The sequence below is a fragment of the Garra rufa genome, chromosome 1 (assembly GCF_049309525.1).
Source record: "Garra rufa chromosome 1, GarRuf1.0, whole genome shotgun sequence".
NCBI classification, from domain to species: domain Eukaryota; kingdom Metazoa; phylum Chordata; class Actinopteri; order Cypriniformes; family Cyprinidae; genus Garra; species Garra rufa.
The window spans coordinates 51,700,562-51,727,548 of NC_133361.1; the positions used below are offsets into that span (position 1 = coordinate 51,700,562).

General features: G+C 36.5%; 2 protein-coding genes across 2 annotated transcripts; both read left to right on the forward strand.

Moving 5' to 3' along the window:
* Nucleotides 1-19,164, forward strand: LOC141317196 (uncharacterized). The gene is made up of 26 exons (XM_073833004.1): nucleotides 1-190; nucleotides 522-629; nucleotides 4,840-4,959; nucleotides 5,074-5,210; nucleotides 5,843-5,899; nucleotides 6,003-6,051; nucleotides 6,130-6,348; nucleotides 6,444-6,583; nucleotides 6,662-6,730; nucleotides 7,332-7,459; nucleotides 7,542-7,650; nucleotides 7,862-7,933; nucleotides 8,107-8,241; nucleotides 8,443-8,518; nucleotides 9,592-9,711; nucleotides 9,831-9,964; nucleotides 10,263-10,319; nucleotides 10,410-10,458; nucleotides 10,537-10,734; nucleotides 10,830-10,969; nucleotides 11,054-11,119; nucleotides 11,904-12,031; nucleotides 12,116-12,227; nucleotides 18,274-18,348; nucleotides 18,767-18,910; nucleotides 19,078-19,164. Exons 1-26 carry the CDS (start codon nucleotides 1-3, stop codon nucleotides 19,162-19,164), a joined length of 2,919 nt encoding a protein of 972 aa, XP_073689105.1.
* Nucleotides 19,165-19,873: 709 nt separating this feature from the next.
* LOC141317316 (NACHT, LRR and PYD domains-containing protein 1a allele 5-like) lies at nucleotides 19,874-25,353 on the forward strand. Its single transcript, XM_073833086.1, has 8 exons — nucleotides 19,874-19,946; nucleotides 20,983-21,052; nucleotides 21,206-21,423; nucleotides 21,545-21,801; nucleotides 22,826-22,942; nucleotides 23,295-23,442; nucleotides 24,942-24,989; nucleotides 25,079-25,353. The coding sequence occupies exons 1-8, from the start codon at nucleotides 19,874-19,876 to the stop codon at nucleotides 25,351-25,353; spliced, it is 1,206 nt and encodes a 401-aa protein (XP_073689187.1).
* Nucleotides 25,354-26,987: the final 1,634 nt, after the last annotated feature.

Sequence of the window (26,987 nt, forward strand, 5' to 3'; positions counted from 1 at the left end):
ATGGACTGGCCCACCTGTTCCCCAGACCTGAATCCATTGGAGCACATCTGGGACATCATGTCTCGGTCCATCCACCAACACCACGTTGCACCACAGACTGTCCGGGAGTTGGCAGATGCTTTAGTCCAGGTCTGGGAGGAGATCCCTCAGGAGACTATCCGCCACCTCATCAGGAGCATGGCCAGGTGTTGTAGGGAGGTCATACAGACATGTGGAGGCCACACACACTACTGAGCCTCATTTTGACTTGTTTTAAGGACATTACATCAAAGTTGGATCAGCCTGTAGTGTGTTTTACCACTTCAATTTTGAGTGTGATTCCAAATCCAGACCTCCATGGGTTAATAAATTTGATTTTCATTGATAATTTTTGTGTGATTTTGTGGTCAGCACATTCAGCTAACAAAGTATTTAATAAGAATATTTCATTCATTCAGATATAGGATGTTATTTTAGTGTTCCCTTTATTTTTTTGAGCAGTGTATATGTACAGTATCTTTTTATTCTTTTCTTTGTCCCAGGCCCTATCAAACTCTGTGACAAACCTCCTGATGTTGAGACCGCGACAGAGGAGGAAAGTGAAGGAAAGGTAGAGAAAGGGAAGAAGAAGAGCTACAAAAGTATAAGAGGTAAAGATGATAGAAGTAGTGACGATAGTGATAATCCTGATCTTGTCTCTGCTTTTACACCCAGTCAACTGAAACCAGGCAAAAAAACAAAAAAAAAAACTCATTCTGTAAGTCCCTCTGAACTACCGCAGTTGCACTGAGGGGAGCTTCAAAGCTTTCTACGCATTTTTGCAGCGTTGAGTAATTTATCATGGAAATATCTCATGAATCCTTTCATAAACATTGTGTAGAGAGAGTGTACATAAGGGATTCATTATGCAGTGTAGAGAGCTTCGTTGATTATAATGAAACTTTGTGAGATTGCCTTGAACTGAGATGAGTGACAGCTTTTAATGATTTTAAGGGAGTTTGTAATATATTGATTTAATACAACAGTTAAACAAGCAAAAAGTTAATATTAAGTGACTTACAATGTCTATTACCTGATTTTGCTCTATTTCGTCATCAAAAATAGTTTGAAACAAGTCACCACTGCACCGCTGTGCATCTCCATTCAAACAGCGTTATAAATCAAAATGCATTTTTAAAGGAATCTAGAGAGTCAACGATTTAAATTCCCATTCATGAAGACAGTCAAAAAGTAGCCTTAAAGTAGCTTTTAAAGTAGCCTATCTTTTAAGTTATTTAAATAATGTAACGTTTCTATATTCATTAGTTTATATTTAAAACATCAATCTAAACATGCATTTAAGAATTTGATTGCACTCATGCCGCATAAAAATATACCTACAAGCCACTTTTGTGTTTTTCTGTGCCCCCTCTGTGGTACAAATAAATTTTGTTAATACTGATGTAATTTGATTGGTAACTTATTGTACTTGTTTCAATTCTAAATTTTAAAAAGCTTCTATATATATTTTTTATTAAATTGAAATTGAAACTGTTCTGAAGGTTCCCTTTGCTGGATATAGCAGTTTTTTGAAATGATGACAATAATATACATGTTGTAGCCTATGCCTTAGCAGCTGGATAAATGCTGACTAGAAAAATAAGCTTCTGTGTGTTCCATTTTAGTTTGGGAAGCAAAAAATTTAAACTGGATATATCAATTTTGTTAAAATGAAAAGGAGGTAGCAAGAATGCTTAGGGAGATAGCTTGAAGCCAGTGGGGCTGTCGATAAGAGCAGAGGTCTAGTCACATCCAGTTTAATTGTCTTTATTACACAAGCAGGGAGGATTTGTGTGGAAAGGGGTGTGCATTTGTGCGTGTGGTTTCTACAAAAGAACGCAAGTACGCACACGCAGGAAAAATACAATGAAGAGAACAAAACTCAGTCCTCTTTACTGTTCAGCCATGCCGCAAAAGATCAAACGGAGGGCACAGGTGCAACTAATAAAGCCTGTGAGACAGTCCTGATTGGCTTGAGATTGGATGGGTGGAGCTTGGGGAACTGGGGAACTAAACATAATGCTGGTTTGGAGTGAGCTAACCACTACAGCAGGGGTGCCCAACCCTGTTCCTGGAGATCTACTATCCTACAGAGTTCAGCTCCAACCTCTAAACCTCTTAATCTCTTAAGTAGCACTTGATAATTACAGACAGCTGTGTTGGAACAGGGCTGGAACAAAAGTCTGCAGGTAGGTAGCTCTCCAGGAACAGGGTTGAGCACCCCTGCACTACAGTGTTCCTATTAGAGAACCCGGAGTCATGTAGAAATGATATGTAGCTTCACTGATTAATGATCACTCATACAATATTTATATCACATCCAAAAATAAAAGTTTATGTTTACATAACAAATGTGTGTTTACTGTGTATATTTATTATGTATGCTTCTATTTAATTTAGACTATATATAGAATTATAAATATTTCCCATATAAATCTAAAACATTTTTCTTTAATATACATGTAAGTGTGTGTATTTATATATACATAATAAATATACACAGTAAACACACATTTAGTATGTAAACAAACTTTTATTTTGGATGTGATCAATCGTGATTAATCATTTGACAGGCCTAATCTTTAGTGTGTGTGTGTGTGTGTGTGTGTGTGTGTGTACCTGGTATTCATCACGTTGTGGGGACCAAATGTCCCCACAAGGATAGGAATACCAGTAGATTTTGACCTTGTGGGGACATTTCTCAGGTCCCCATGAGGAAACAGGCTTATAAATCATGCACAATGAGTTTTTTTGATGAAGTAAAAGTATGCACAATCTCCTGTGAGGGCTAGGTTTAGGTGTAGGGTAGGTGTAGGGCCATATAAAATACGGTTTGTACAGTATGAAAACCATTACGCCTATGGAATGTCCCCATAAAACATGTAAACCCAACATGTGTGTGTGTGTGTGTGTGTGTGTGTGTGTGTGTGTGTGTGTGTGTGTGTGTGTGTGTGTGTATATATACACACACACACACACAGTATGTCACAAAAGTGAGTACACCCCTCACATTTCTCAAGGGACAATACTATAGAAATGAAACGTAGTCAATGTGCAGCTCTTATAGTAGTACAGATTTATTGTCCCCTGAAAATTACTCAACATACAGCCATTATTGTCAAAATAGCTGGCAACAAAAGCCAGTACACCCTAAGTGAACTTGTCTTAATTGTCAATATATTGTGTTAGCACCATTGTTATCTGGCACTGCCTTAATCATCCTGGATGGACTGATGGAATGACAGGTTGTTGCTGGGATCCTCTTCCACTTCTCTATAATGACATCACTTAGCTGCTGGATGTTAGACACATGGTGCATGTCTACCTTATGCATGAGGATGCCCCACAGGTGCTTAATAGGGTTCAGGTCTGGAGACATACTTGGCCACCCCATCACCTTCACCTTCAGCTTCCTCAGCAAAGCAGTTATCATCTTGATGGTGTGTTTGGGGTCGTTATCAAGTTGGAAAACTGCTATTTGGCCTAGTTTCTGGAGGAAAGGCATCACGTTCTCCTTCAGAATGTACAGTATAATGGATATAATATATCATAATGGAATCCATGTTTCCCTCAATAAACTACCGCTCTCCAGTACCAGCAGCATTCATGCAGCCCCAGACCATGATGCTACCGTGACCAACCTTGCTTGACTGTAGGCAAGACACAATTTTTTTGGTACTCCTCACCAGGGCATCGCCACACACGCTGGACACCATCTGAGCCAAACAAGTTTATCTTATGGTATCATCAGACCACAGGACATGGTTCCAGTAATTCATGCTCTTGGACAGGTTGTCTTCAGCAAACTGTTTTTGAGCCGGCTTCCTTCTAGGACAACGCCTATGCAAACCAACTTGTTGCAGTGTGCGGTGTATGGTCTGAGCACTGACAAGCTGACCTTCTACTTCTGCAACTTCTAAAGCAATTCTGGCAGCACTCATGAATCAGTTTTTTTTTTTTTAAAGCCAGCTTCTGCACCTGCACAGAACGAGTGCTCAACTTCATTGATTTACCCTTGCAAGGCCTGTTTCAGGGTGTTACTGAACCTCTAATAGCCTTGGCCATCTTTGTGGAGAGCAACAATTCCAATTTCTTAAATCCTCACAGAGTTCTTTGCCATGAGATGCCATGTTGAACGTCCAATGGTCAGTATGAGAGAATTGTACTTAAATCATCAAATTTTAACTGCTCTAATTTTGTATGGTCCTGTCAAGCAGACAAAAACATAAACATGATGAATAGGACATGTGGCTTTGCATGGTTAAACAACATACTGCTGTTATCACTTAGGGTGTACTAAATTTTTTCCAGCTATTTTGACAATAATGGCTGTATGTTGAGTAATTTTCAGGGGACAATAAATCTATACTGCTATACAAGCTGCACATTAACTACTCAAAAATATATCCAAGTTTCATTTCTATTGTATTGTCCCTTGAGAAGATATTCTAAAATGGTTGTTGAAATGTGAGGGGTGTACTCACTTTTGCGAGATACTGTATATAAACATTTTATTTCAGATAGTTGCAGAGAAAACATTTCTTATTTGTGCTAAAATAACCGAAGCTGAAATAATAAATAAAGGTGATGATACAGTACATGGGGCAGCTTTTTGAGCAATGTTGCTTGACAGTGTTGCTGTCAGCAGGCAACCAGGTGAGACATAGGGCCCACAATTGATCTAAAGATAGAAATTATAATAAGAAATAATAATAAAACAATCATATTATTTCAGTGATTCTAAAATAACAGTGTTTCCTGGTGCCTGATGTCTTGTTTCTGTACTTTCACTCTATCCTGATCTGTGTCATTATTCCTCAGCATCTCCTGTGAAGAAAGGAGACAAGCAGGAGATTAGGAAGTGGAAGTTTTATGAAACTCAGCTGCCTGTAACCTGTGGGAATAAAGAAGGCACTTTGTATCGGGACAAACTGCTTAGAGGTTCACCATCAGTTTTTGCTATAATTTCTCTTAATTTTATTACAGTATGTATTTATTATACTTTTTATGGGTAGATTGTTTGGTCTGAATGCATCCTATCCTTCTCTCCTGTAGGGGAGAAGTGTATTTTTTCCCAGGGACGCTCGTTCACCCCCAGTGATTTTGAGAAGTTTGGGGGGAAGGAAAGGTGGAAAAACTGGAAACTCAGCATCCGCTGCGAAAAAAAAACTCCGCTTAAGAAACTCATAGAAGTAAATAATGCAAGCACTTACAGATTACTGGGATCTTAGCCTTTTCTTTCATTTTCTTCATGGTTTCATGGGGCTTCCACACGTTCCCAGTGTTCCAGTCTCACTGAAGGTATACACTGGTATACAGTGACTGGTCTTCTTGATGTAACCTCCGGCCTAGGCCAGAAAGGGGGTGCAGGAGGCTTGCTCAGGACACTTGAAGGGGCATCAGTCGGTCACAGATGTGATGTCGAGAATGACCGACTAAAAGGGAACATCTTGGTTACGTATGCAACGCTTGTTCCCTGAAGGTGGGAATGGAGACGCAATGTCTCGTCGCCACAGCTGCTGTAACCACTGCTGAGGGGCCAGGTTGCTGGCTCGACCCCTCAGCAAAAACTTGATTAAGCGCTGCACCTGCTGCCTACGATCAGCAGCAGGATGCAATCATCTCATGCCAATGTGCATTGGCTCATTTAATTTACACTTAAAGTGAATTAGTCTCTCTAAGCAAGATCAAAATTCATCGGTCACCGCTGTGATGTCTCCTTTCCCTCCTTCAAGGAACGAGAGTTACACACAGCAAACTTTTATTAAATACAGCAGAACCCTTATATACATGTGTGATCACTTCCTTTCTCATTTTTTTTCAGGATGGGTATCTTGAGTGTCCACAGAAGAAGCGAAGAAAGAAAACATTTGTCCAAAAAGTATTTTGTCAATACTTTGTCAATGTCTATGTGCAATATCAGGTTTTGCTTTTCCTCTGCTTTTCATTTGACATGTATTAAGTAACTTTGTTCCTTCCTGCAGAACATTAATAAGCAGTTTTGTATCAGCTCAAACAAGAGCTCCAGTAAAGGTGAGTACCCATCATCCTCGCTTATTCACATGCTCTCTGCTGTCTGTCTGAATGTAGTAATGTGTTTTATTTCTCAAGACTCAGAAACAAATTTCAGTTTGGTGGAGGAAAGTGATCCTAAACATTTCCAGGAACATGGAGGGAGAGGAGGAGAAACAGAAATTAGAGGGAGAGTTGAGGAAGAAGAGGAGGAGGAAGAAGAAGACATGGCCGATCTGTCTGTTTTTGAGGCTCCCTCTTTACCAGTCACCTGTGTTTCACTTACTGGGACTCTCTACAAATACAGGTTTGCGTCAGGTACGTTATTGCACTGATTTGTGTGCAGAACTCCTTTGTTTTGTTTTGTGTCAAAGGTTTGAGTGGGAAGTTTTTATTTTTATGTTGTGTTGCAGGGAGTCGTGGGAAGTGTATACGTACTGAGGAAAGATGGTTCACTCCGGAGGAATTTGTAAAGCAGGAACAGACTCTCACTGGTGGACACTGGAAGAAATATATACTGTGCCATGGAAAGACGCTCAACTTTTTAAACAAAGTAACAAATGGGAGAGCACACACAAAAAGTACGAGTATGTATTTATTTGTTTGTTGATTTATTGTTTGTAATTTCTAGAAAGAAATCCTGCTCATCCATTCTCTTCTATGTGAATGTGTAAACTGCAGTACTGAAGAGGAAGACGTGGTGAGAAACATAAACACATTCTTGCTTGAAATAAATAATGATTTTAACTTAAATACTTTTAAATGTGTACATTAAAGTGTACATATGTATATTTATGTGTTAAATTGTCTTGTTATATTTTTTACATTTAACTTTTTTTGCCTAAAGAAAACTACGCCTATTTTAGATATGATATAATAATTATTTTTTTGCGTCGTGACATTAGTTTTATGTCAGTTAACCAAATATTTGGCAATTTCATTACCATATGCACAAAAACAACTCCTTTTCATTTTTTTTATTTAGGAAAAATAGTCAGTTGGCTTTCATGTAAGAATTAATGGATTATTGTAATATTTGTAGCATTTTATTCTTATATAAAAAATGGAATGCAGTAAAAAAAAAACTACATAACAGTGAAAATAATCTAAAACCTATTAAGAATATAAGGAATTACAGTACTGAGAATTTAGGAATAGTAGTTGAAAGGGATAGTCCACCCAAATATGATTTGTTTTGGTTAGATTCCTATAAATCAAAACAAGATTGTAAGATAGAAAATCAAAATACATTTGCGTTTATTTCTGTGATGATAAAATGTTATGTTGTGTCATGTGACTAGATGGACCAGAACAATGATGACGAGTGTTATGTTTGTCGCTCTGAGAAAGATCTTGTGTGCTGTGATGAGTGTCCACGAGCTTTTCATTCAGATTGTCACCTACCAGCTGTAGATGAAGACTCACCTGGGTAAGAGAGAGACAAACAGAACAGAAATCATTAAATCAGCAAGTGTACTGTACCTTCATTATATATGTGTGTTTGCTTGTAGGGAATGGATTTGTACCTATTGTGTGTTAAGAAACAGTCAACAATGGCGTGACCCCATTAACATGTCTGAACAAGAGGCTTTCAATGCCCCAGTGTCTCAATACATATTGGTAAACAAACACACACACACACACACACACACACACACACACACAAATTCAACATCTTAATATAGAAGATAAACATAAACATTTAAGGTGCTCACATATTTTAACAGCCTTAAATGTCTTAAAGTGCTGCCTAGGCTGCTCAGCAAGTTTAAAAACAGAATAATTATTTATGGGCCTAACTGTGGATATGTGTGGTGTTTGTCATCTTTAGCACTGCCGCTACCTCCTGTTGTGTGTGTACAGAGACATCCAGAAGGTGTTTGTTGAGGATCCACGCAAAATGGTGAGATCGTCTCGTTTTTTTTCTTGCTGTCTTTTACATGTCAATTAACTTCAGAATTTTACTCTTTTCATGACTTAGTTTGATTAAAAATAGTTAATAAATAAAATAAAAGTAATAAACAATATGACTTGAAATTGTTAATGCATTAAAAACAGAAATAAAATGATTTCCAGGAGCCCAAATACTCTAAGTTCATAACTCAGCCAATGTGGTTGGACAAAATAAAGCAGAAGTTGGAAAGTGGTGCGTATCAGATGGTAGGAGCGTTCGTCTCTGACTGTCAGCTCATTTTCAGAAACTACAGCAGGGTAAGATTCACTGAAACACGTTACATAATAAATAAATCACCAAAACAAAAAAAAAACCCTAAAAGAAAATGTTGTTTTGCAGTGTCTTATACATGGACATTATTGATGATTATTGTTGAGATGATTAACTTTACGAGAGGACATTTGATTTTTGACAGATATGTTTGGTATTTTGTTCTCCATTTTTGTTCTCTTTTAAAGGACAATGAATTTGGCCGAATGGGTGCCAGGCTGAAGGCAATGTTTGAGGAAGAGTTCCAGAAAATCTTCAGTATCAGTATACAATCACAGCTTTTACTAATCTTTCAAAGATACAACTAAGATCCGAGTAGCTTTAAAATATTCATTAGGTCTCATTATAATGTATATAAGATGTATACAATTTTTAATTGTAGCATTTCGATCATGTTTATCATGCTGAAATCATGCGTTTTGATTTGCAATGTCTTATACGTGGACACATATCTTGGACGTTATTGATGATTATTGTGGAGATGATTACAAGAGGACATTTGATTTTAATACCATAAAACCATATTAGTTTAAACTTGATATATACAGTATTTAAAGCACACACAGAAAGTGACTGTCACACTGCATGTGACTGCTAAACTAAGTTCTCTTTCATGTCTTATTACGCTTAAACTGTCAAATACACACAAGTTTATGTTAATGGCAGGCACTATAGATGGAAATGTTTTGCATGCTTGCAGAGAAAGTCTTACCAAGCAAAGTTACTGGGTTGTCCTTTTTCACTTTTTGGGGGGTTGGTAGATGCACTGGGGATCCATTTATAGCAGCGCTTCAATGGTTTAAAAAAAAAAAAAAAAAAAAATTTTCACGGCTGCTGAATGTTATTGACTAATCGTAGATGAGTTTATTCATAACCAATAAAATTTTAATTAGCTTTTGGTTTTCACACTTATTTAAGAGAGACTTTTTTTGTCTTTTTTATTTTTTAAATTCACTCGGCTCTGAACAAAAATTGGGGCTATGATTGATGATTGGATTTCAACTTAAACACCTCTTTTTGGCCAGGGCTTTTAAGTTATAGGAAAATTTGCCTAAACTTTTATATGTGTGTGTGTGTGTGTGTGTGTGTGTGTGTGTGTGTGTGTATTTTATATACTGTGATTAAATATTTATATGTAATTTGTATACTGAAAGAAAAATAATTATAGAGTAGGATATAATTATCCTGACTTCTACATAAAATAAATACTTTTACATTAAATAAAACTTTATTCAAAATTTTAATACAAATGTTAATATTTTCTCAGTGATATTAAAATAACACTGTTTCTTGGTGCCTAAAGTGCTGTTTCTGTATTTTCACTCTCTCTTTCTCAGCATCTTCTGTGAAGAAAGGAGACGAGCAGGAGATTTGGATTTGGCCTATTTATAAAACTCAGCTGCCTGTAACCTGTGGGGACAAAGAAGGCACTCTCTATCGAGACAAACTGCCCGGAGGTTCGATCACTGAGTTTTTGCTGTCATTTCTCTTAATTCTAATGACAGTATGCATTTATTATACTTTCTATGGGTGTAACGTTCCGTCTGAATGCATTCTATATCCTTGTCTCCTGTAGGGGGGAAGTGTATTTTGTCCAAGGGACACTGGTTCACCCCAGATGATTTTGAGAAGTTTGGAGGAAAGGAAAGGTGCAAAAACTGGAAATCCAGCATCCGCTGCAGAAACACACCACTTAAGAAACTCATAGAAGTAATTGATGCAAGCACTTACAGATTGTTGGGATTACTGGGATCTTTGTTAAAAACAAGGATTTGGAAATTGTGCTTGGTTGTGCTGTAATCTAATCGTACACTGCAAAAATACTTTTTATTTAGATATTTTAAAATTAATTTTTACTGTTTTGATAAAGTATGCAAACACACACACACGCACACACACTGTATATATATATGTGTGTGTAACATTTGAGATAAATATGTAGTTACATTAAATACAGCAGACTCCTCTTATACATGTGTGATCACTTCCTTTCTAATTTTTTTTTTAGGAAGGCCATCTTCAGTGTCCACCAATTGTGAGAAAAAAGAGAACATGTGTCCAAAAAGTACGTTGCCTCTCTATGTGCAATGTCAGGTTTTGCTTTTCCTCTTTTTTCATTTGACATTCATTGAAGTGACTTTGTTCCTTCCTGCAGAACATGAATGAGCAGTTTCCTGTCAGCTCATCTGAGAGCTCCAGTGAAGGTGAGTAATGATCTTTTACACTCATTTACGGGCTCTCTGCTGTCTGTCTAAATGCAGTAATGTGTTTTATTTCTCAAGACTCAGACTTCAGTTTGGTGGAGGAAAGTGATCCTGAAGATTTTCAGGGAGGGAGAGGAGGAGGAACAGAGTTTAGAGGGAGAGTTGAGGAAGAGGAGGAAGAAGACATGGCAGATCTTTCTGTTTTCCAGGCTCCTTCTTTAGCAGTCACCTGTGTTTCACTTACTGGGACTTTGTACAAAGACAGGTTTAAGTCAGGTATGCTATTCCACATATTTGTGAGTAGACCTCAGTTTGTTTTGTCTGTGTTGAAGGTTTGAGTGGAAAGTGTTAATGTTTATTTTATGTTGCAGGGTGGCGTGGGAAGTGTATACGTACTGAGGAAAGATGGTTCACTCCGGAGGAATTTGTAAAGCAGGAACCGACTCTCACTGATGGACACTGGAACAAAGATATACTGTGCCATGGAAAAACACTCAATTATTTGCTCGAGGTAACAAATGGGAGAGATAGCATATCAAAACCATGAGTATTCGATTTTTTGTTTGTTTGTTTATTGTTTGTTTGTAATTTCTAGAAAGAAATCCTGCGCATCCATTACCTTTTGTGTAAATGTGTAAAATGCAGGACTCAAAAAGACATGGTAAGAAACATCTCTACCTGACATAGTTAATCACAAGCAGTCTTCGTAAAAAATAATTTATGATATTAACTTAAAATCTTAACAGTCTTTTAAATGTGTAGATTAATGTGTATGATTATATTTTATTTGATTAAATTTACTTTTTCTACTTGAAGAAAACTAAGACTATTTTAGTATGAATTACATTTTTTGCATTGTTTTCAGCAATTCCATTACCATATGCACAAAACAACTCCTTTTCATTATTTTAATGTGAAAAAAAAAACTATTTATATTCATATTCAATCTGTATATGTGTAAGTATTTCTTTAGATCATTGTAATATTTTTTAGCAATTTTAATGGAATGCAGTAAAAAAAAAATCTACATTACAGTGATAATGATCTAAAGCCTATTGAGAATATTAGGAATTACAGTACTGAGAATTTGGGAAGAAAAGTGCTTAAAATAATAGTTGAAAGGGATAGTCCACCCAAACATTCTGTCATCATTTATTCACCCTCCACTTGTTCTAAACCTTTATTGATGAGTTTCTTTCTTCTGTTCCCTTTATGGTTATGAAAATAATGTAAAAATACATGTAAAAAATCTTAATCTTAATTAGCTTAATTTTCTTGATGCAAAATGCGTTTTTTTTTTTTCATTTGAAGTGAAATATGACTTAGACATGGTTAGATTCCTATATATCAAAACAAGACTGTAAAATAGAGCAAAATGCATTTTAGCTTGTTTCTGTGATTATGATAATATGTTATATCGTGTTATGTCGTCATCCTCTGACTAGATGGACCAGAACAATGACGACGAGTGTTTTATGTGTGACTCTGAGGAAGATCTTGTGTGTTGTGACCAGTGTCCACGAGCTTTTCATTCACTCTGTCACATACCAGCTGTAGATGGAGACTCACCTGGGTGAGAGAGACAAACAGAACAGAAATCATTAAATCAGCAAGTGTGCTGTAAATTCATTTTGTATATGTCCATGTTCGCTTGTAGGCAATGGATGTGTACCTTCTGCATGTTAAAAAACAGTCAACAGCAGCATGGCCCCAGTAACATGTCTGAACAAGAAGAAGCTTTCAATGCCCCAGTGTCTCAATACATATTGGTAAACACACACACACACACACACACACACAAATTTTGCACCTTAATATAGAAGATGAACACACATATTTAAAGGGGTCCTATTATGCTTTTTCACTTTTTGAACTTTAGCCAGTGTATGGTGTGTATGTTTGGGCATAAAAAACATCTACAAAGTTACAAATCTCAAAGCTGATGTAAGCACGAACATTGAGTGCGTTTACATGGACCCTCTTAATGCAATTATAATGAGATTTTGGCAATATTGCGATTAAGCTCGTAATCGCAGCAAGCATAATCGTATTAACATAGGTGGCGCATGCCGATTTTAATCGAAATATACAGGCATGTAAACACCTTAATCGCAGTATTGTCGCTTTGACCAGAGTGCGCATGTGCTCGTGACTTACACGATTGACGTGCCACGCACCTGCAGACAGGGAGGGTGCTACACAGGGGCTAGGGGGGGGCTATAGCACCATCAGAATTTTGAATAGCCACCCAAGCAGCTGAGATAGAAGAGTGCTGTTCCATGCTGTTAGCACATATCTGTCACAGTAATCTGCCACACGCGTCATGTGAGCGCAGTTTCCTGCATTAGGCTACATTTAATCCATTACATCATCACTGAGATTGAGATGTGGCATTCATTTAAAGGTGCCATAGAATGGAAAACTGTATTTACCTTGGCATAGTTGAATAATAACAGTTCAGTACATGGACATGACATACCATGAGTCTCAAACACCATCGTTTCCTACTTCTTATATAAATCTAGTGTTTGCAAAAGATCACCGAAAAATAGGTCAATTCCAACATAACACCGACTGTTACGAAACTTTCCTGGGATCGTTAATAGTTACGCCTCCAACATTTGCATCGCCCAATCATGACTAACATCAGCACATCAGTAAAACAACGTGAGTCACAGAAGGGACACGGTTAGCTTAATGCTAGCGCTATACAATACATAGGATTTCACTTACCACATAAACAGAGAGATGACTGCACTGATGATGGCTAATGATTTACAGATCTGGAGAATCAATGTCAAGCTGCTCAACTTGTGTGGTAAGAAGCACTCCCTCTGCATTATAACTTTACACAGAGCGATCACAGTAATGAAACTAAAATATCCGCGATTCAAAATGGCAGATTCAACAAACCGCATATTAAAAGCGGCTAGAGCTCCTAATTAAATATATATTTTTATCCATGTGCGAGCTATAGACGAGCCTGTCTGTGAAACATCCAGTCAGAGCAGAGCTCATTAATATTCATGAAGCTCCCAAATAAGGCCAAAACAGACTGTTTCATTCTATGTACAAATCCTAGGGTTGTAAATGGACCTGTAAAACCAATTTTTTGCACTTTCCTATGCCATATACCTTCTATGTAGATATCAGAGAACAATTTAAAATATTCTCTCAATGCATTCTATAGCACCTTTAATGTTTAAGTGTAAAGTATGCACAGTTCCGATTACGCATTCATATGAACTGTGTTAATGTTGAGCGCACAACCCAGTCTCACGGAGCGCGTGGTGCTGTCCAGTTTTGCAGTCTTTCCTTTGCATGTAAAAAGGTTTTTTCGTCGTCTTATGTAGAGCCCTGAATAGGCCTGAAATATAGGCCCTAGATCAGCTCTTGCCGACAGGGGCGCCGCTCGCAATTTTGGGCCCTATGACAAAATATGAGATTGGGCCCCTCCTACCACACCAAAGCAGATCTCTGGGGGCCCTAAAGTGCGTGGGCCCTTAGAATTGTCCTAACTCCCCCCCCCCCTTAGCGGCGCCCCTGCCGAACAGCTGATCCTTTTTGGCCACTTCTTCCAAAACAGCTTTTTTTTTTTTAGCTATTAAATTAGTTCAGTTATAGGCCAAATGGCAATGTAATTATATTTCGTTTCAGTTTTTTATTAAGTTAATTTAGAAAAACATTTGGAGCATTTTTTTTTCTGATAAATATAAGGTTTTTTTTAATGACCAAGCAGCCAGCGGCAGATTATGAGTTGACATGCTTGATCAATTTAGCCTTTTTAAAATCATCACGACTTGCCAAAAATAAAATCTATAGATATTAAACAGTTCAAGCATATCAAAATGTTAGTTTGAATGTTTAACCTATATGTGCGCTGTAAGACTTATATCTTATCGTTTGTGCGGAGAGTGGAGGCTAACGCGAGCTTTGCAGGAATGGAGGAGCCATCGCGATCACTTGCATTGCAAACATCTTAAAATACGCCGACTTTTTTGCTCGTAAAGGTAAGAGTAATACATTATTCGTAACTAAAGGGTCTATGTTTATTTGTGTGCACTCACAAACAATATCTACTTTTACTATAAAAAAAACAAAGAGGATGGGCGCTCTTGGTCAGGAACAGGAATCTTTAGGCAATCCTAAAATGCTCGCTGCTGCCCGTCGGGCTCGGGCTGGAATGCAGGGCTCTGGTCACTTGTATTAATACTTCTGTTAAATGTGGTGTGTACCAGAGCTGCTTTTCTTTAAAAAAAAAAACCACAATTTCTTCATTAAGTAACTTTAACATCATGAATATCGATTATTTTCTTTGCAGCCTCACATATTGGTCTAGCCCCCCATTAGCCCCGTTAGAGAAAATATTCTGGTGCCGTGCCTGCCTGCAGATTAGAAACGATGGCGGTGAATAAACACTGAGTTTATGTTGTGGACATTGCACGACATGATCATAATCCAAAGAAAAATAGGAATAATGGAAATTCCATGTAAAATGGAGTGAAGAGCTTTGCTCTTGACATGTAAACATCATAATGCGATTAAGTCCTTACTATGATTATTGGAAATAATCGCATTATTCGTGCACATGTAAATGTATCATTAACTAGTGAATGATCATCCGTGGATGCGTCGGGTCCGTGCCGTAGACGTGTGCAGTGTGTGGTAAGAGATTTATTCATCATACAGTGTAGATCAGGGCTATTCAATTGGCGGCCCACCAATCATCTTCGTCCGGCCCGAGGGAGAAGTATGCGCAGGTGGCTTGAATTGTTTTTTTATTTGTCGACTAGGCGGCAACATTGACCCGGGCCAGCCAAAAAAGAAAAGCAAGAGAGCCAACAAACAACAACAATCTAACGGAGACCGCAACATCAACGGCAGATTTAACAAGCGCTGGTAGGGCTCCAGACTGCGACCAAATAGTCGCATTTTTTCTGCCTGTGCGAATACATTTTGTGAGCGGTCTCACTGGCGCGACCACCGCGTTATTCAGCTCATAAGCGCTGCTATTTCTGATTTGTATGAAAAACTTAAACGGCAAACGAAACGAAAGAGTAGCCAAACGTTTATCAGCTCAGACCGCAACGCAAGCACACTTGTCCGAGCTCAGAACAGCCTTTACTCGGGAACCAAAGCTGATTTCACGAAACTGTAACTGCACAGTGCTGCGAGATCCAGTGAGAGGTGTTTGAATTCGAACAGAATGAATTAAGGGTGCTGCAAAATCTAGTGAGAATCGTTTAAATTCTGCTCAGAATTCTGTTATAAACAGCGCTGAGGTATGTCAGATAACCAGAAGTAACACCAACTTAAGCAAAGTCGAATGTTATTACAGTATTCATTTCAGGGTTTGTACAACCTTTTGAGAGAGAAATTCAAGCACTTTTCAATGACTTTCAAGCATTTTGCACAACCATTTCCAGCACTTTAAAGCTCTGATCTAATTTGAGTGTTTTTTGATGGCCAAAATATACTTTGTGGTAAACAAACACTTATGTAAAATTTAAAATAACATCAAATCACAATTTTAACCAGTATATGGCAATAATAATCTGTAGTTTATGCATAAACAATTTATAGTTTATGTGAAGATGTTTTAAAATCTCTTAAATTAAAAGTAGTTTTATATTTCAGAGCCTATTAAATGTTGGCTTTTAATTATACATGAATGTTGAATGGACATAATCCCCCGGTTTCACAGACAAGGCTTAAGCCTAGTCCTAGACTAAAATGTAAGTCTGAGCTGTTTCAGCTGAAAGAAACTTGCACTGACTGATCTTAAAATATGTCAGATTTTTAGTTTTGTCTCAAGATGCACAACAGTAATGTTTTTACCTAAGGAATATTTCTAAAAACTACATAAATGTCCTAATTGAACAATGGCCTAATCCTGGCTTAACCTAAACCCTGTCTGTGAAACCGGGCCAATATGTAAAACTGAGAGAAAATTCATTTAATAGAGACCCCAGTAGCAGTATTGATATCAATACTTCTTTAATAATAGGCTACTTAGTAAAAAGATGCCATTAAACACATATTTAAAATTTATGTTGTTTCTACCTTAATTTGGAGGTTCAGTGTGAAATTATAACAAAATTCATATATGAATATGCGATTAATCATGATTAATTACAGAAAAATGTGTGATTTTTTTATTTATTTATTTTATTTTTTTAAATTGATTGACAGACAGCACTAATATTAACCTTTTATAGATGTTGGTGTTGGTGATATTAGTTCATTTTAGTGAATATGCATTTCAGTTTAATTGTATAGGCCCCCCTAGAAAGAGATCAGGACAGCCACCACCCCCTTGGCCCCCTTTAAATTTTCGGTTCGATAATCCGGCCCTCGGATTAATCTAATTGAATAGCCCTGGTGTAGATAGCTTCACTAGCCTTATGGTTTTTGGGCATCTAAATAATAAATACATTAGGACAATAATGATAATAACATGTATCAGCGATCTCGTGGGCTGACAATAGGACCAACAATAGCCTACTGTAGTGTTTTATTTACTCACCCTTCATGCATCCTATATGTATATGACTTCCTTCTTTCAGACGAATGCAATCGGAGTTATAGTAAAAAATAATGCTGGCTCTCCCAAGCTTTAGAACTGAACTGCATAGACGAGTGTTTTTCTCCATCAGTCCAAAACAAGTCAATCCATAATAAAAACAGGGTGTCTGCGGATCCTTAAAAAGTCTTAAATAACGTTTTCCTAAAAAGGCCTTAAAAAGTCTTAAATTCTGTTTCGATAGGTCTTGAATAGTTTTGGTCACATTTCCGCTAAAACATCTTCAGTCTTCATTACTTTATTTATGTTCTGATGAAAAATATCTGTTAAAACATAAAGAAAACACCGTTCTAACAGATTCTTTACATCCATTTTGACCGTTCCTATCAGATCAGCCATACCGTAAGTGCGCGATTAGACTCGCAGGAAAAAAAAGTGCGGCTGGCGTGACCGTGTATTTTCAAGATGCAACTGGTATGACCGCAGTGATTATTTAGTGGTACTTTTATGGGGATGTTTTGTGTGAAATAGTATCTGCTTATATGAAAAGTTCACTGTATATCATAGTAATTAATATAATTTTATACAGCCATATTTTTTTTTTTTTTTTTTTACTTTTTACATTAAACACATTAAATATAACATATATGTATATAATATAGTGTGTATTTCCATTACAGGTTTAGGTCTTAAATTTCAAATAAGGTGGTATTAAAAAGGTCTTTAAAAGTCTTAAATTTCACTTGTTCATATCTGCAGAAACCCTAAAAAGTGCCTCACATGGCTCCGGGGCAGTCAATAAAAGCCTCCTTTAGCGATCTGATGTGGTTTTGTAAGAAAAATATCCATATTTAAAACTTAACAATCACTTCAATCTAGTTTGCTGCTTTTGAAAGGGGCATGGCAGTGCTGAAGGTGGTCTAAGCTGTTCGCCAATCGCAACGCAGTGGGACTGCTAACCAATCACAATAAATTTGGTTTTTCGGAAGGTGGAACCCGGAACTAATCCAGCCATTTGTGCCAGCCTGGGGAGAAATCCATTGCAATAATGTAAATTATGTGAAAAATTATGTGTTTTCTGAACCACCAAGCATGAGAGCATGTTCTAGTCTAGTGCATCCCCAAAACAAAATAAAGACTTTGTAAAAGAGCATAATGGGACACCTTTAAGGTGCTCACATTCTGTAACAGAATTCAGTGCCTTAAAGTACATATGCTGCTCAGCCGGTTTAGAAACAGAATAATTATTTATGGGCCTAATTGTGGATATGTGTGTTGTTTGTCATCTTTAGCACTGCCGCTACCTCCTGTTGTGTGTGTACAGAGAGGACATCCAGAGGGTGTTTGTTAAGGATCCACGCAAAACGGTGAGATTGTCTTGTTTTTTCTTCTTGCTGTCTTTTACATCTTCCTTGACTTTAGAATTTTGCTCTTTTCATGACTTAGTTTTCAAATAAGGTGGTATTAAAAAGGTCTTAAAAAGTCTTAAATTTCACTTGTTCATATCTGCAGAAACCCTAAAAAGTGTCTCACATGACTCCGGGGCAGTCAATTAAAGCCTCCTTTAGCGATCTGATGTGGTTTTGTAAGAAAAATATCCATATTTAAAACTTAAAAATCACTTCAATCTAGTTTGCTGCTTTTGGAAGGAGCATGGCAGGGGGGATTTTTGCTCTTTTCATGACTTAGTTAAATTTAAAATTGTTAATAAATAGAATAAATGTGATGAAAAATATGACTTAAAGATTATAATGCATTAAAAACCAGAAATAAAATGACTTCCAGGTGCGCAGATACTCTGAGTTCATAACTCAGCCAATGTGGCTGGACAAAATAAAGCAGAAGTTGGAAAGTGGTACGTATCAGACGGTAGGAGCATTCTTCTCAGACTTTCAGCTCATTTTCAGCAACTGCCGCAAGTTCAATGGGGTAAGATTCACTGAAACACGTTACATAATAAAAAAATCACCAAAACTCTAAAAAGAAGTGAAGTTGTTTTGCAGTGTCTTATACGTGGACACGTATCTTGGACGTTATTAATGATCGTAGTTGAGACAGATTTTGTTCTTTAATTTTTTTTCTCTTGCTCTTTAAAGGACAATAAATTTGGCCAAATGGGTGCCAGGCTGAAGAAAATGTTTGAGGAGGAGTTCCAGAAAATCTTCAGTATCAGTATCCAATAACAGCTTTTGCTAGATTTGTAAAGTAAAATTAAGATTTCGATAGTTTAAATATTTATTAAATCTCCTTATAATGTATTTAAGATGTCTGAATATTTTAATTCTGCAGTCCTGCAAAGGACAAGCAGGTTGGAGAATGGATGGATGCGATACCTGACTTTACCGCATTTTTGTAATGCCATCTTTCCAATGCAGAAAATGTCCATTCATTTTTTTAACTCAGAAATGAAATACAGAAAATGTGGTTTCTTTTAAAATGGTTCAAACACTGATGAAAAGAATAAGCTGACGTAAACAAATTTTCATTATTAAACCTTATTATTATTATTATTATTAAACATATTTCATTTAAAATCAGAAAAATTATGGTTTCTATTTTCAAAGTGAGTGAAATCCACATATGAATGCAACATTTATATGCGGATGTGTAATGATAGTGATAACCATAACAATAGACATATCAAAAAGATGTCAAAATAGATGTACACTAAAGGGGTCCTAATATGCTTTTTCACTTTTGTCACAACTTTAGCCAGTGTGTGGTGTGTATGTTTGGGCATAAACATCTAAAAAGTTACAAATCTCAAAGTCCACTCCAAAGGGAGATATTTTGTTTTAAAAAAAAACCCTTTTCAAGAAGTACAACGAACGGCTTCTTTGGACTACAGTGTTTGTTTCCAGACGCTATTATGTCACAAGGGAAATCCCGCCTATGGAAATTCCGTGCTGGATTCGCACCATTGACGTGTGTGGTATAGAGGGTCGAAACACACGCAGAGCCGCGGGTGCTGTAAACACGAACATTAACTATAGTGACGATCATCTGTGGACGCGTCAGAGCCGCGCCATAGACGTGCAGTGTCTGGTAAGAGATTTATTCATCTTACAGTGTGGATAGCTTCACTAGCCTTATGCTGGAGCTGGTTTCAGGCATGTAAATAGTTAAATACAGTAGCACAATAATGATAATATCATGTATCGACGATCTTGCAGGCTGACGATAGGACCGACAATACTGTATCTTTTTTTTTACTCACTCTCCATGCATCCGAGGTGTATTTGACTTTGTTCTTTCAGACGAATGCAATCGGAGTTATATTAAAAATAATCCTGGCACTCCCAAGCTTTACAACGGCATAGACTGAACGGCATAGGCAAGTGTTTCTCTCCATCAGTCCAAAATAAGTCGATCCATAATAAAAAGTTTCTCACGTGGCTCCGGGGAGTCAGTAAAAACCTCCTTCAGCGATCCGATGTGCTTTTGTAAGAAAAATATCCATATTTAAAATGTAAGAATCACTGTAATCTAGCTTGCTGTTTTGGGAAGGGACATGGCAGTACTGAAGCTGTTCGCCAGTTGCAACACAGTGAAACTGCTAACCAATCACAAAACATTTGTTTTTTTTGTAAGGTGGAACCTGGAACTAATCGAGCCATTTGTGCCAGCCTGGGAAGAAATCCATTGTAATAATGTAAATTGTTTGAAAAATAATGCGTTTTTCGAACCACCAAGCATGAGAGCATGTTATAGTGCACCCCCTAAACAAAATAAAGACTTTGTAAAAGAGCATAATAGGACACCTTTAAGGCTAGAGTGCCCTCACAAATTCTGGAACTGAGCCTGTCTGTATCTGGAGAAGTAGAAGAACTTATAACTTTATGTATTTCTGCATTATATTTATATATTTACCCCAAATAGTAAAGTGTTGTATGTAGCGCTCTAATACCAGTTTTTACTCTTGATCTTTTTTTCTTTTTTTTTGAGTATGTGAATATTTTGGACACTGCCAGTGTTTTGTTTTTCTTTACTTCAATCCTCAGAAAATACAGAAGTTTTCACTCCTAAAATACTTAAGGGAAATGATAAGGACAAACACAAAAATGTATACAGGTATTGAACATTGAAAATATATATATTTCTTTTTATGTGTTAACTTCAGTCATCAAATGCAGTATGTTTATTGACTAAAAAACCCTGATCCATACTCCGCATTGTCACATAATAAAAGATTATTTAATAACATGAAAATGCTCTGTTCTCCAGGTTTGAGTGTCCATATGCTGGTCAGTTTCGTTGCAGTCTGACCAGCCTTGTGTTTGTGATGAAGCGTGAAGGAAAGGTGTCTTATAAAACTGTCTCATGGGATCCTCGTCTGTTAGATGGTTTGGGTGAGATGAGTCCTGCAGGACCCTTGTATGACATTGACTGTTTTGATGAGTCAATCTCAGGACTGCACCTTCCACACTGTGAAATATTCTCTGGTATGGTCATTTCTACATGCTAAATTAGTATAAATGATCAGCTCTGTTGGAAAATTAAGACACCATCTGTGTATTAAATAATAAAATATAATTATGTATATATTTTTTATGTGTTTGACAGAGGGAGACACGGATTGTTTAGCTGTAGCACATTTCACTGATGGTAACGTAGCAATAATGAATCCTCGCAAAGTGACTGAAACTCATGTGAAGATGGACATCAAACATCTCTCCATCTTTGGGGTCATAAAAAGGATGATCTTTCCTCCTTCCCCTGTCATTGCCCAAGTACTTGTCTTTCTGCGACCACTAACTGAGAGACAGAGAGAAAATATACTGGATGTCCATTTGCTTCCATGGAATGTTCCACTGTCAGAGGTATTAATATTTTTTGTTTAAATGATAATATAATACTGTAAGACCTTCAGTCATCTTCAGAAAACAAATAGGATAAGATATTTTACTTGAAATCCATGAGCTTCATGCTGATTACTCACTAAAAACTCCCACAGCTCATGTTTTCATGCTATTTTAAGCCTTGTTTTGACGTAACAAAGTGGCTATATCTATATCTGAGTTGTTTATTTACTTTTTTAATAAGTCTTCCCATTAATGCCATTATATTGTTCATTCAGACTGATTTGTGAATGTGCCCAAACACATTACACTCCAAAGGTTCCAAATGGGTGTTTTTGCAGTGATGCCATAGAAGAACCTTTCAGTGAACAGTTCTTAAAAGAACCATTTTGAAGAACATTTTAAAAAACCTTTAAAGAACCTTTTCTGCATTTGAAAGGTTCCATGGATGTTCACAGTTCTTCATGGAACCATTGATGCCTATAAAGTACCTTTATTTTTAGGCGGCACTTATTACATGAACCAATTACAACCGATTATAACCAGTTATAACCGGTCATATCCAACCATATCACGATGGAAGCATTGCCTCCTCTCATGTGACTTTCTCCCATTCATTCTTAATTGCCCCCCACCAAACTCACGGCACGATTTAGAGGATCTGTTAAAACTTAACGGGCTCAGGGGAGGTGAGAGAGACGCGGAATTCCACTGTAACTTTACCTGCTGGTGTCACTGTAGGACAGTATTTCTTTAGAAAGAAGAGTGATTTAGACACTTTGTAATGTTATTTTTTGTCAAATTGGTGTTGTTTTTTTTGTACTACAATTTTTTTTTTTTTTTTTTTTTTTTTTTCATTTTGGAACTTGGAAAACGCCCCTGGCTAAAGTGAAATTTCTTAATTGTGTTAAAATAAAGGCTGTCTAGTAGTTATTATGTTTAGTAATGAGAAGCCATCATCTCATTATGTTGGAAGGGACAATTTTTTGTTACCATAGGCTCTGGTTAGTCTACAGCCTCTTTCTAACCCCAACTTCTTCTTAAGGTTAAGGACCAGCATGCAGAGAATAAACATATTAAAACCAGTTCAAAGTGTTGTCTCACCCCAGGAACAGATTACCATCTGTGTTGTCAACCAGAGAGAGCTATAGTGCAGCCAGAGGTAACATCATATTTAATTTAAACATTATTCATTATATTTAGTTGCAATAAAAACTCTACAATATATTCTGTTATAATTAAAGAGTTCACCCTAAAATCACAATTAAGGAGAAAATTAATTTCTGTTTTCATGGTTCAGTAAAAAATAAATAAATAAAGGCAATACCACACAAATCAGCATCAGGTTGAGTAAATAATTACTAAATTTTCATTTTTTCAGTTTTTTTTTCTTTTTTCTTGATATGATTTCCTGATTTCTAATTATTTTAGTACAAAGTTTAGCGCTAGTTTATCAGGTCTTTTAATTTATTTTCCCAAGAATCACCTTCATAGTCTTGTTCTTTTTTTTTCAGACTGAGGTGTTTGAGTTTCATTTTGGTCCAAATTATCATCCCACATTTGAAGTGTTTGTGAATGTCAGAAATACGGAGGTCACGCTAAGTCTTATGGATAACACTATAAGAAGGCAAGTGTGGCGTCCCAGGCGAATCCTTCTCACAGGTAATGAATGACACAAATAATTGTTGCTAGCAATGCTAGAATTTATCATGGATATGAAGTTGGGTATAATTATAACACCAGTTATGAAATAAAAATAACATAAATAATGGAAGATTTAAAGGAGTAGTTTACTTCCAGAACAAAAATTTACAGATAATGTACTCACCCCACTGTCATACTGTCTTACTTCAGTTGGAAAGAAATTAAGTTTTTTGAGGGAATCATTTCAGGATTTCTCTCCATATAGTGGACTGCTATGGTGCCCCTGAGTTTGAACTTCCAAAATGTAGTTTAAATGCAGCTTCTAAGGGCTCTAAACAATCCTAACCAAGGAAGAAGTGTCTTATCTAGCAAAACGGTTATTTTCTAAAAAATGTTGACAATTTATATACATTTTAACCTCAAATGCTCGTCTTGTCTAGTTCTGCATGAATTTTGGAAGTTCAACCTCGGGGGCACCATTGAAGTCCATTATATGAAGAGAAATCCTGAAATGTTTTTCTTAAAAAAAAAACATAATTTCTTCATGACTGAAGAAAGAAAGACATGAACATCTTGAATGACAAGGGGGAGTAAATCATCTGTAAATTTTTGTACTGGAAGTAAACTTCTTTAATTACTCACTCTTTAATTTCAAACCCCGTAAGACCTTTGTTCATCTCTGAAACACAAATTCAGATATTTTTGATGAAATCTGAAAGCTTCTGACAATGCACAGACAGAGACGGAAGACTGACATGGAAAAGAAGAAATTCTTGAATAAAGCCATTATTTTGTCATTATTATGTTTTCCTTGTGCACCAAAAAAAAAAGAAAAGAAAAGAAAAAAAAACATTCTCTTAGCTTCTTAGCTTCAGGGTTGACCCACTGATGTCTCATAAATTTTAACATTGTCCTTACTACCTTGAATGTGTCAGTTGTGTTGCTGTATATGCAGAGTCAGAAAGCTCTTGGATTTCATCGAAAACATCTTAATTTGTGTTCTGAAGATGAACAAAGGTCTTACAGGTTTGAAACAACATAAGGGTAAGTAATTAATAACAGATTTTCATTTTTGGGTGAACTATCTCTTTAACTTAAAAATGGATTTAACCCATATCACATAATTACTGTATATGTAGGCTTTAGCTTCAGACACATTATTCCGTACAGCTAAAATAATTAGTGCCATGTAAAAGTAAAAAACACATCCAGTAATACTAATAAGAATTAAAGTTATCATTTCTTTCCTGGGTTGTTCATTCCTGGGTTCCACTTTTATTTGACATACAGATGATTAATGTTTTATTCCGAATGATAATTTTTACATTTTGACTTAAACTAAATATAATATTGTGATCTATGATGTACTTTATTATTATTATTATTATTATTATTATTATTGGTGTTGATGTTTCTAATGGTTCTTAATTAAAATATATTAAAAAGTGACTGGATTGTCCTGTTGATCAGTTCCTAGTTGAATAAGATTTTCATGACTGATTTTTCTATTTTGTTAGCAACATCAGACCAAGAGGTAGATCGTCCAGCTCACAGACAGCTCACAGGTATGAACTTGTGCAGTAGTTCTTCATTTTTTTTTTTCTGTCACACACAAAACTTTCTAAAACGTTTAATCTTTTTTTTTTTAAATCAGAATCTGAATTTGTGAAAAAACACAGACATCACCTCATTCAGAAAGTTTCATCTGTGATGGCGATTGCTGATGGTCTGTTGGCCAAAAACATGATTACAGATGAACTGTACAGTGAAGTTGAAGTTAAAGAACCACACCAAAAGCAAATAAGACTCTTGTTTAAAGCTCTTGACTCTGGAGGAGATTCTGTAAAAGCAGAATTCTACAGATTGCTGAAGGAGAATGAACCTCGTCTAGTAGATGAACTGGATTCTGAAGCCAGTAGACCACAGTAATGCTGAGAGGAACTTCAGTCAGTTTGAGACATAAACAGCAGCTACAGCTTTTTTACATGTATATAAGAGAGATCCAGCTGCTTATTTCATGAATTTACCAGGTTTACTAATGATATTTCTGTCATGAACCCCACAATTTTGTGTCAAACCTTTTGATCATGTTCTTCAGCATAATCCAAGAATGAGCCAAATAGCATCTTGTGACCATCTGTACAATGTCAACATGTATATGTCTGCTGATTTTGCCTAGTTAATGTGACTGAAATGCAGAATCTAATATTTCGTTTATGCCTTGCATGTTTTGAAACTTCTCAAACTGTATATCCAGATTTACATTTTAAGTTTAATTTGAATCCCTATATTTGTTGCTCATTGTATACGTGAATGTACAGTTGTATACTTATGGTTTACTCTGACTGGATTCGTTTAATATGAGGTATGTGTGATGCTGTTACTGTATGACAAAATGAGTCACTGAAAGATGTTTTCATTTTATAATACTATGGAAAAATAACCACATACAATTAAAAAATTTGCTGTGAGGAAAAAGCACATGGGTCATCATTTTTCCAGTACAATTCGATCAGATGACAACTTTGAAATTCCTGAAGTGTTTCTTATTTTGTGTGCCATATGCATCAGACCATAGATATGTGTATACATAGCTATCCATCAGGGGCCTCATTTATAAAGACTTGCGTAGAAACCATCCTTGATTTTATCTAAGAACTTTTCTGATTTGATCGTAAGAGCGATTCAGAGAAACGAACGTACCACGAAATCCATGCGTACGCCAGTCATTCGGTTATAAATCACAAATGATCGTGGAATTGTGTGCAGCTGAATGTTCCGCCGTCGAAACGCCCCTGCTTAATTAATTAACATATAAAATGAGCTCATTCCTAAAGCAAAAACTCTGTGACAATGGCAAGTAAAAAGGAGCGCAAGAAATCAAATTATAGTGAGGCTGAACTATCTGCAATACCAGGCATTACCACAAGGAAACGGTCGTACGCCAAGCTGGAATCTGACATGGAGATAAGTACTTTTCCACGTCAAAGACGGTTTTTATAAATCTGTACTTTGACGTGGATTTGATCGTATGAACACTCTAAGATCAAATCAGTGCGTAAGAAAGTTTTATAAATGAGGCCCCAGATGTTTAACCAAAGATCTGAAGACTAGTTAAGGCCTTATTTATACTCTCGCCTCATCTCTGTGCTGCAACCGTCTGACTGCGTGTATACATCTTATATACACAATTTAATGAGATGTATGAAAGCTACCCAGCTCTCAAAGAAACCTTTAGAATGACCATGGCACTCTTGCAGATTAAAAAAGCATTTATTATCAGATGGCTACAACCAAAAAGTCTAAAAACTCTCCATCTCTCTCAGGAAATAATAAATTTAGCACAGGCGAAAGCAGTGTCATTTATTAAGTCATTTGATCATAGTCATGTGACAAACATCTCTCTATAACATTAACCCTTGTGCGTTCAAAAAAAAAGTTACACATAGGTGCAAAATGGACAAAAATGGCCATGTCCAAAAACTGCCATAAAAATATCATTTATTAATATTTTTTTTCCACTTTCACTGATGTCGATTTTTTAACCAGCATCTGATCTATCC

What these genes read in the sequence shown, in the direction of transcription:
- LOC141317196 (XM_073833004.1), top strand. Translation starts at nt 1, where the DNA reads ATGGACTGGCCCACCTGTTCCCCAGACCTGAATCCATTGGAGCACATC. An exon ending in CGCTTAAGAAACTCATAGAA is followed by an intron (nt 5,211 to 5,842) that starts GTAAATAATGCA and finishes ATTTTTTTTCAG; the next exon opens with GATGGGTATCTTGAGTGTCC. An exon ending in CCAGAAAATCTTCAGTATCA is followed by an intron (nt 8,519 to 9,591) that starts GTATACAATCAC and finishes TCTCTTTCTCAG; the next exon opens with CATCTTCTGTGAAGAAAGGA.
- LOC141317316 (XM_073833086.1), top strand. Translation starts at nt 19,874, where the DNA reads ATGGAAATTCCGTGCTGGATTCGCACCATTGACGTGTGTGGTATAGAG. An exon ending in GAGCTATAGTGCAGCCAGAG is followed by an intron (nt 22,943 to 23,294) that starts GTAACATCATAT and finishes TTTTTTTTTCAG; the next exon opens with ACTGAGGTGTTTGAGTTTCA. An exon ending in CAGGCGAATCCTTCTCACAG is followed by an intron (nt 23,443 to 24,941) that starts GTAATGAATGAC and finishes CTATTTTGTTAG; the next exon opens with CAACATCAGACCAAGAGGTA.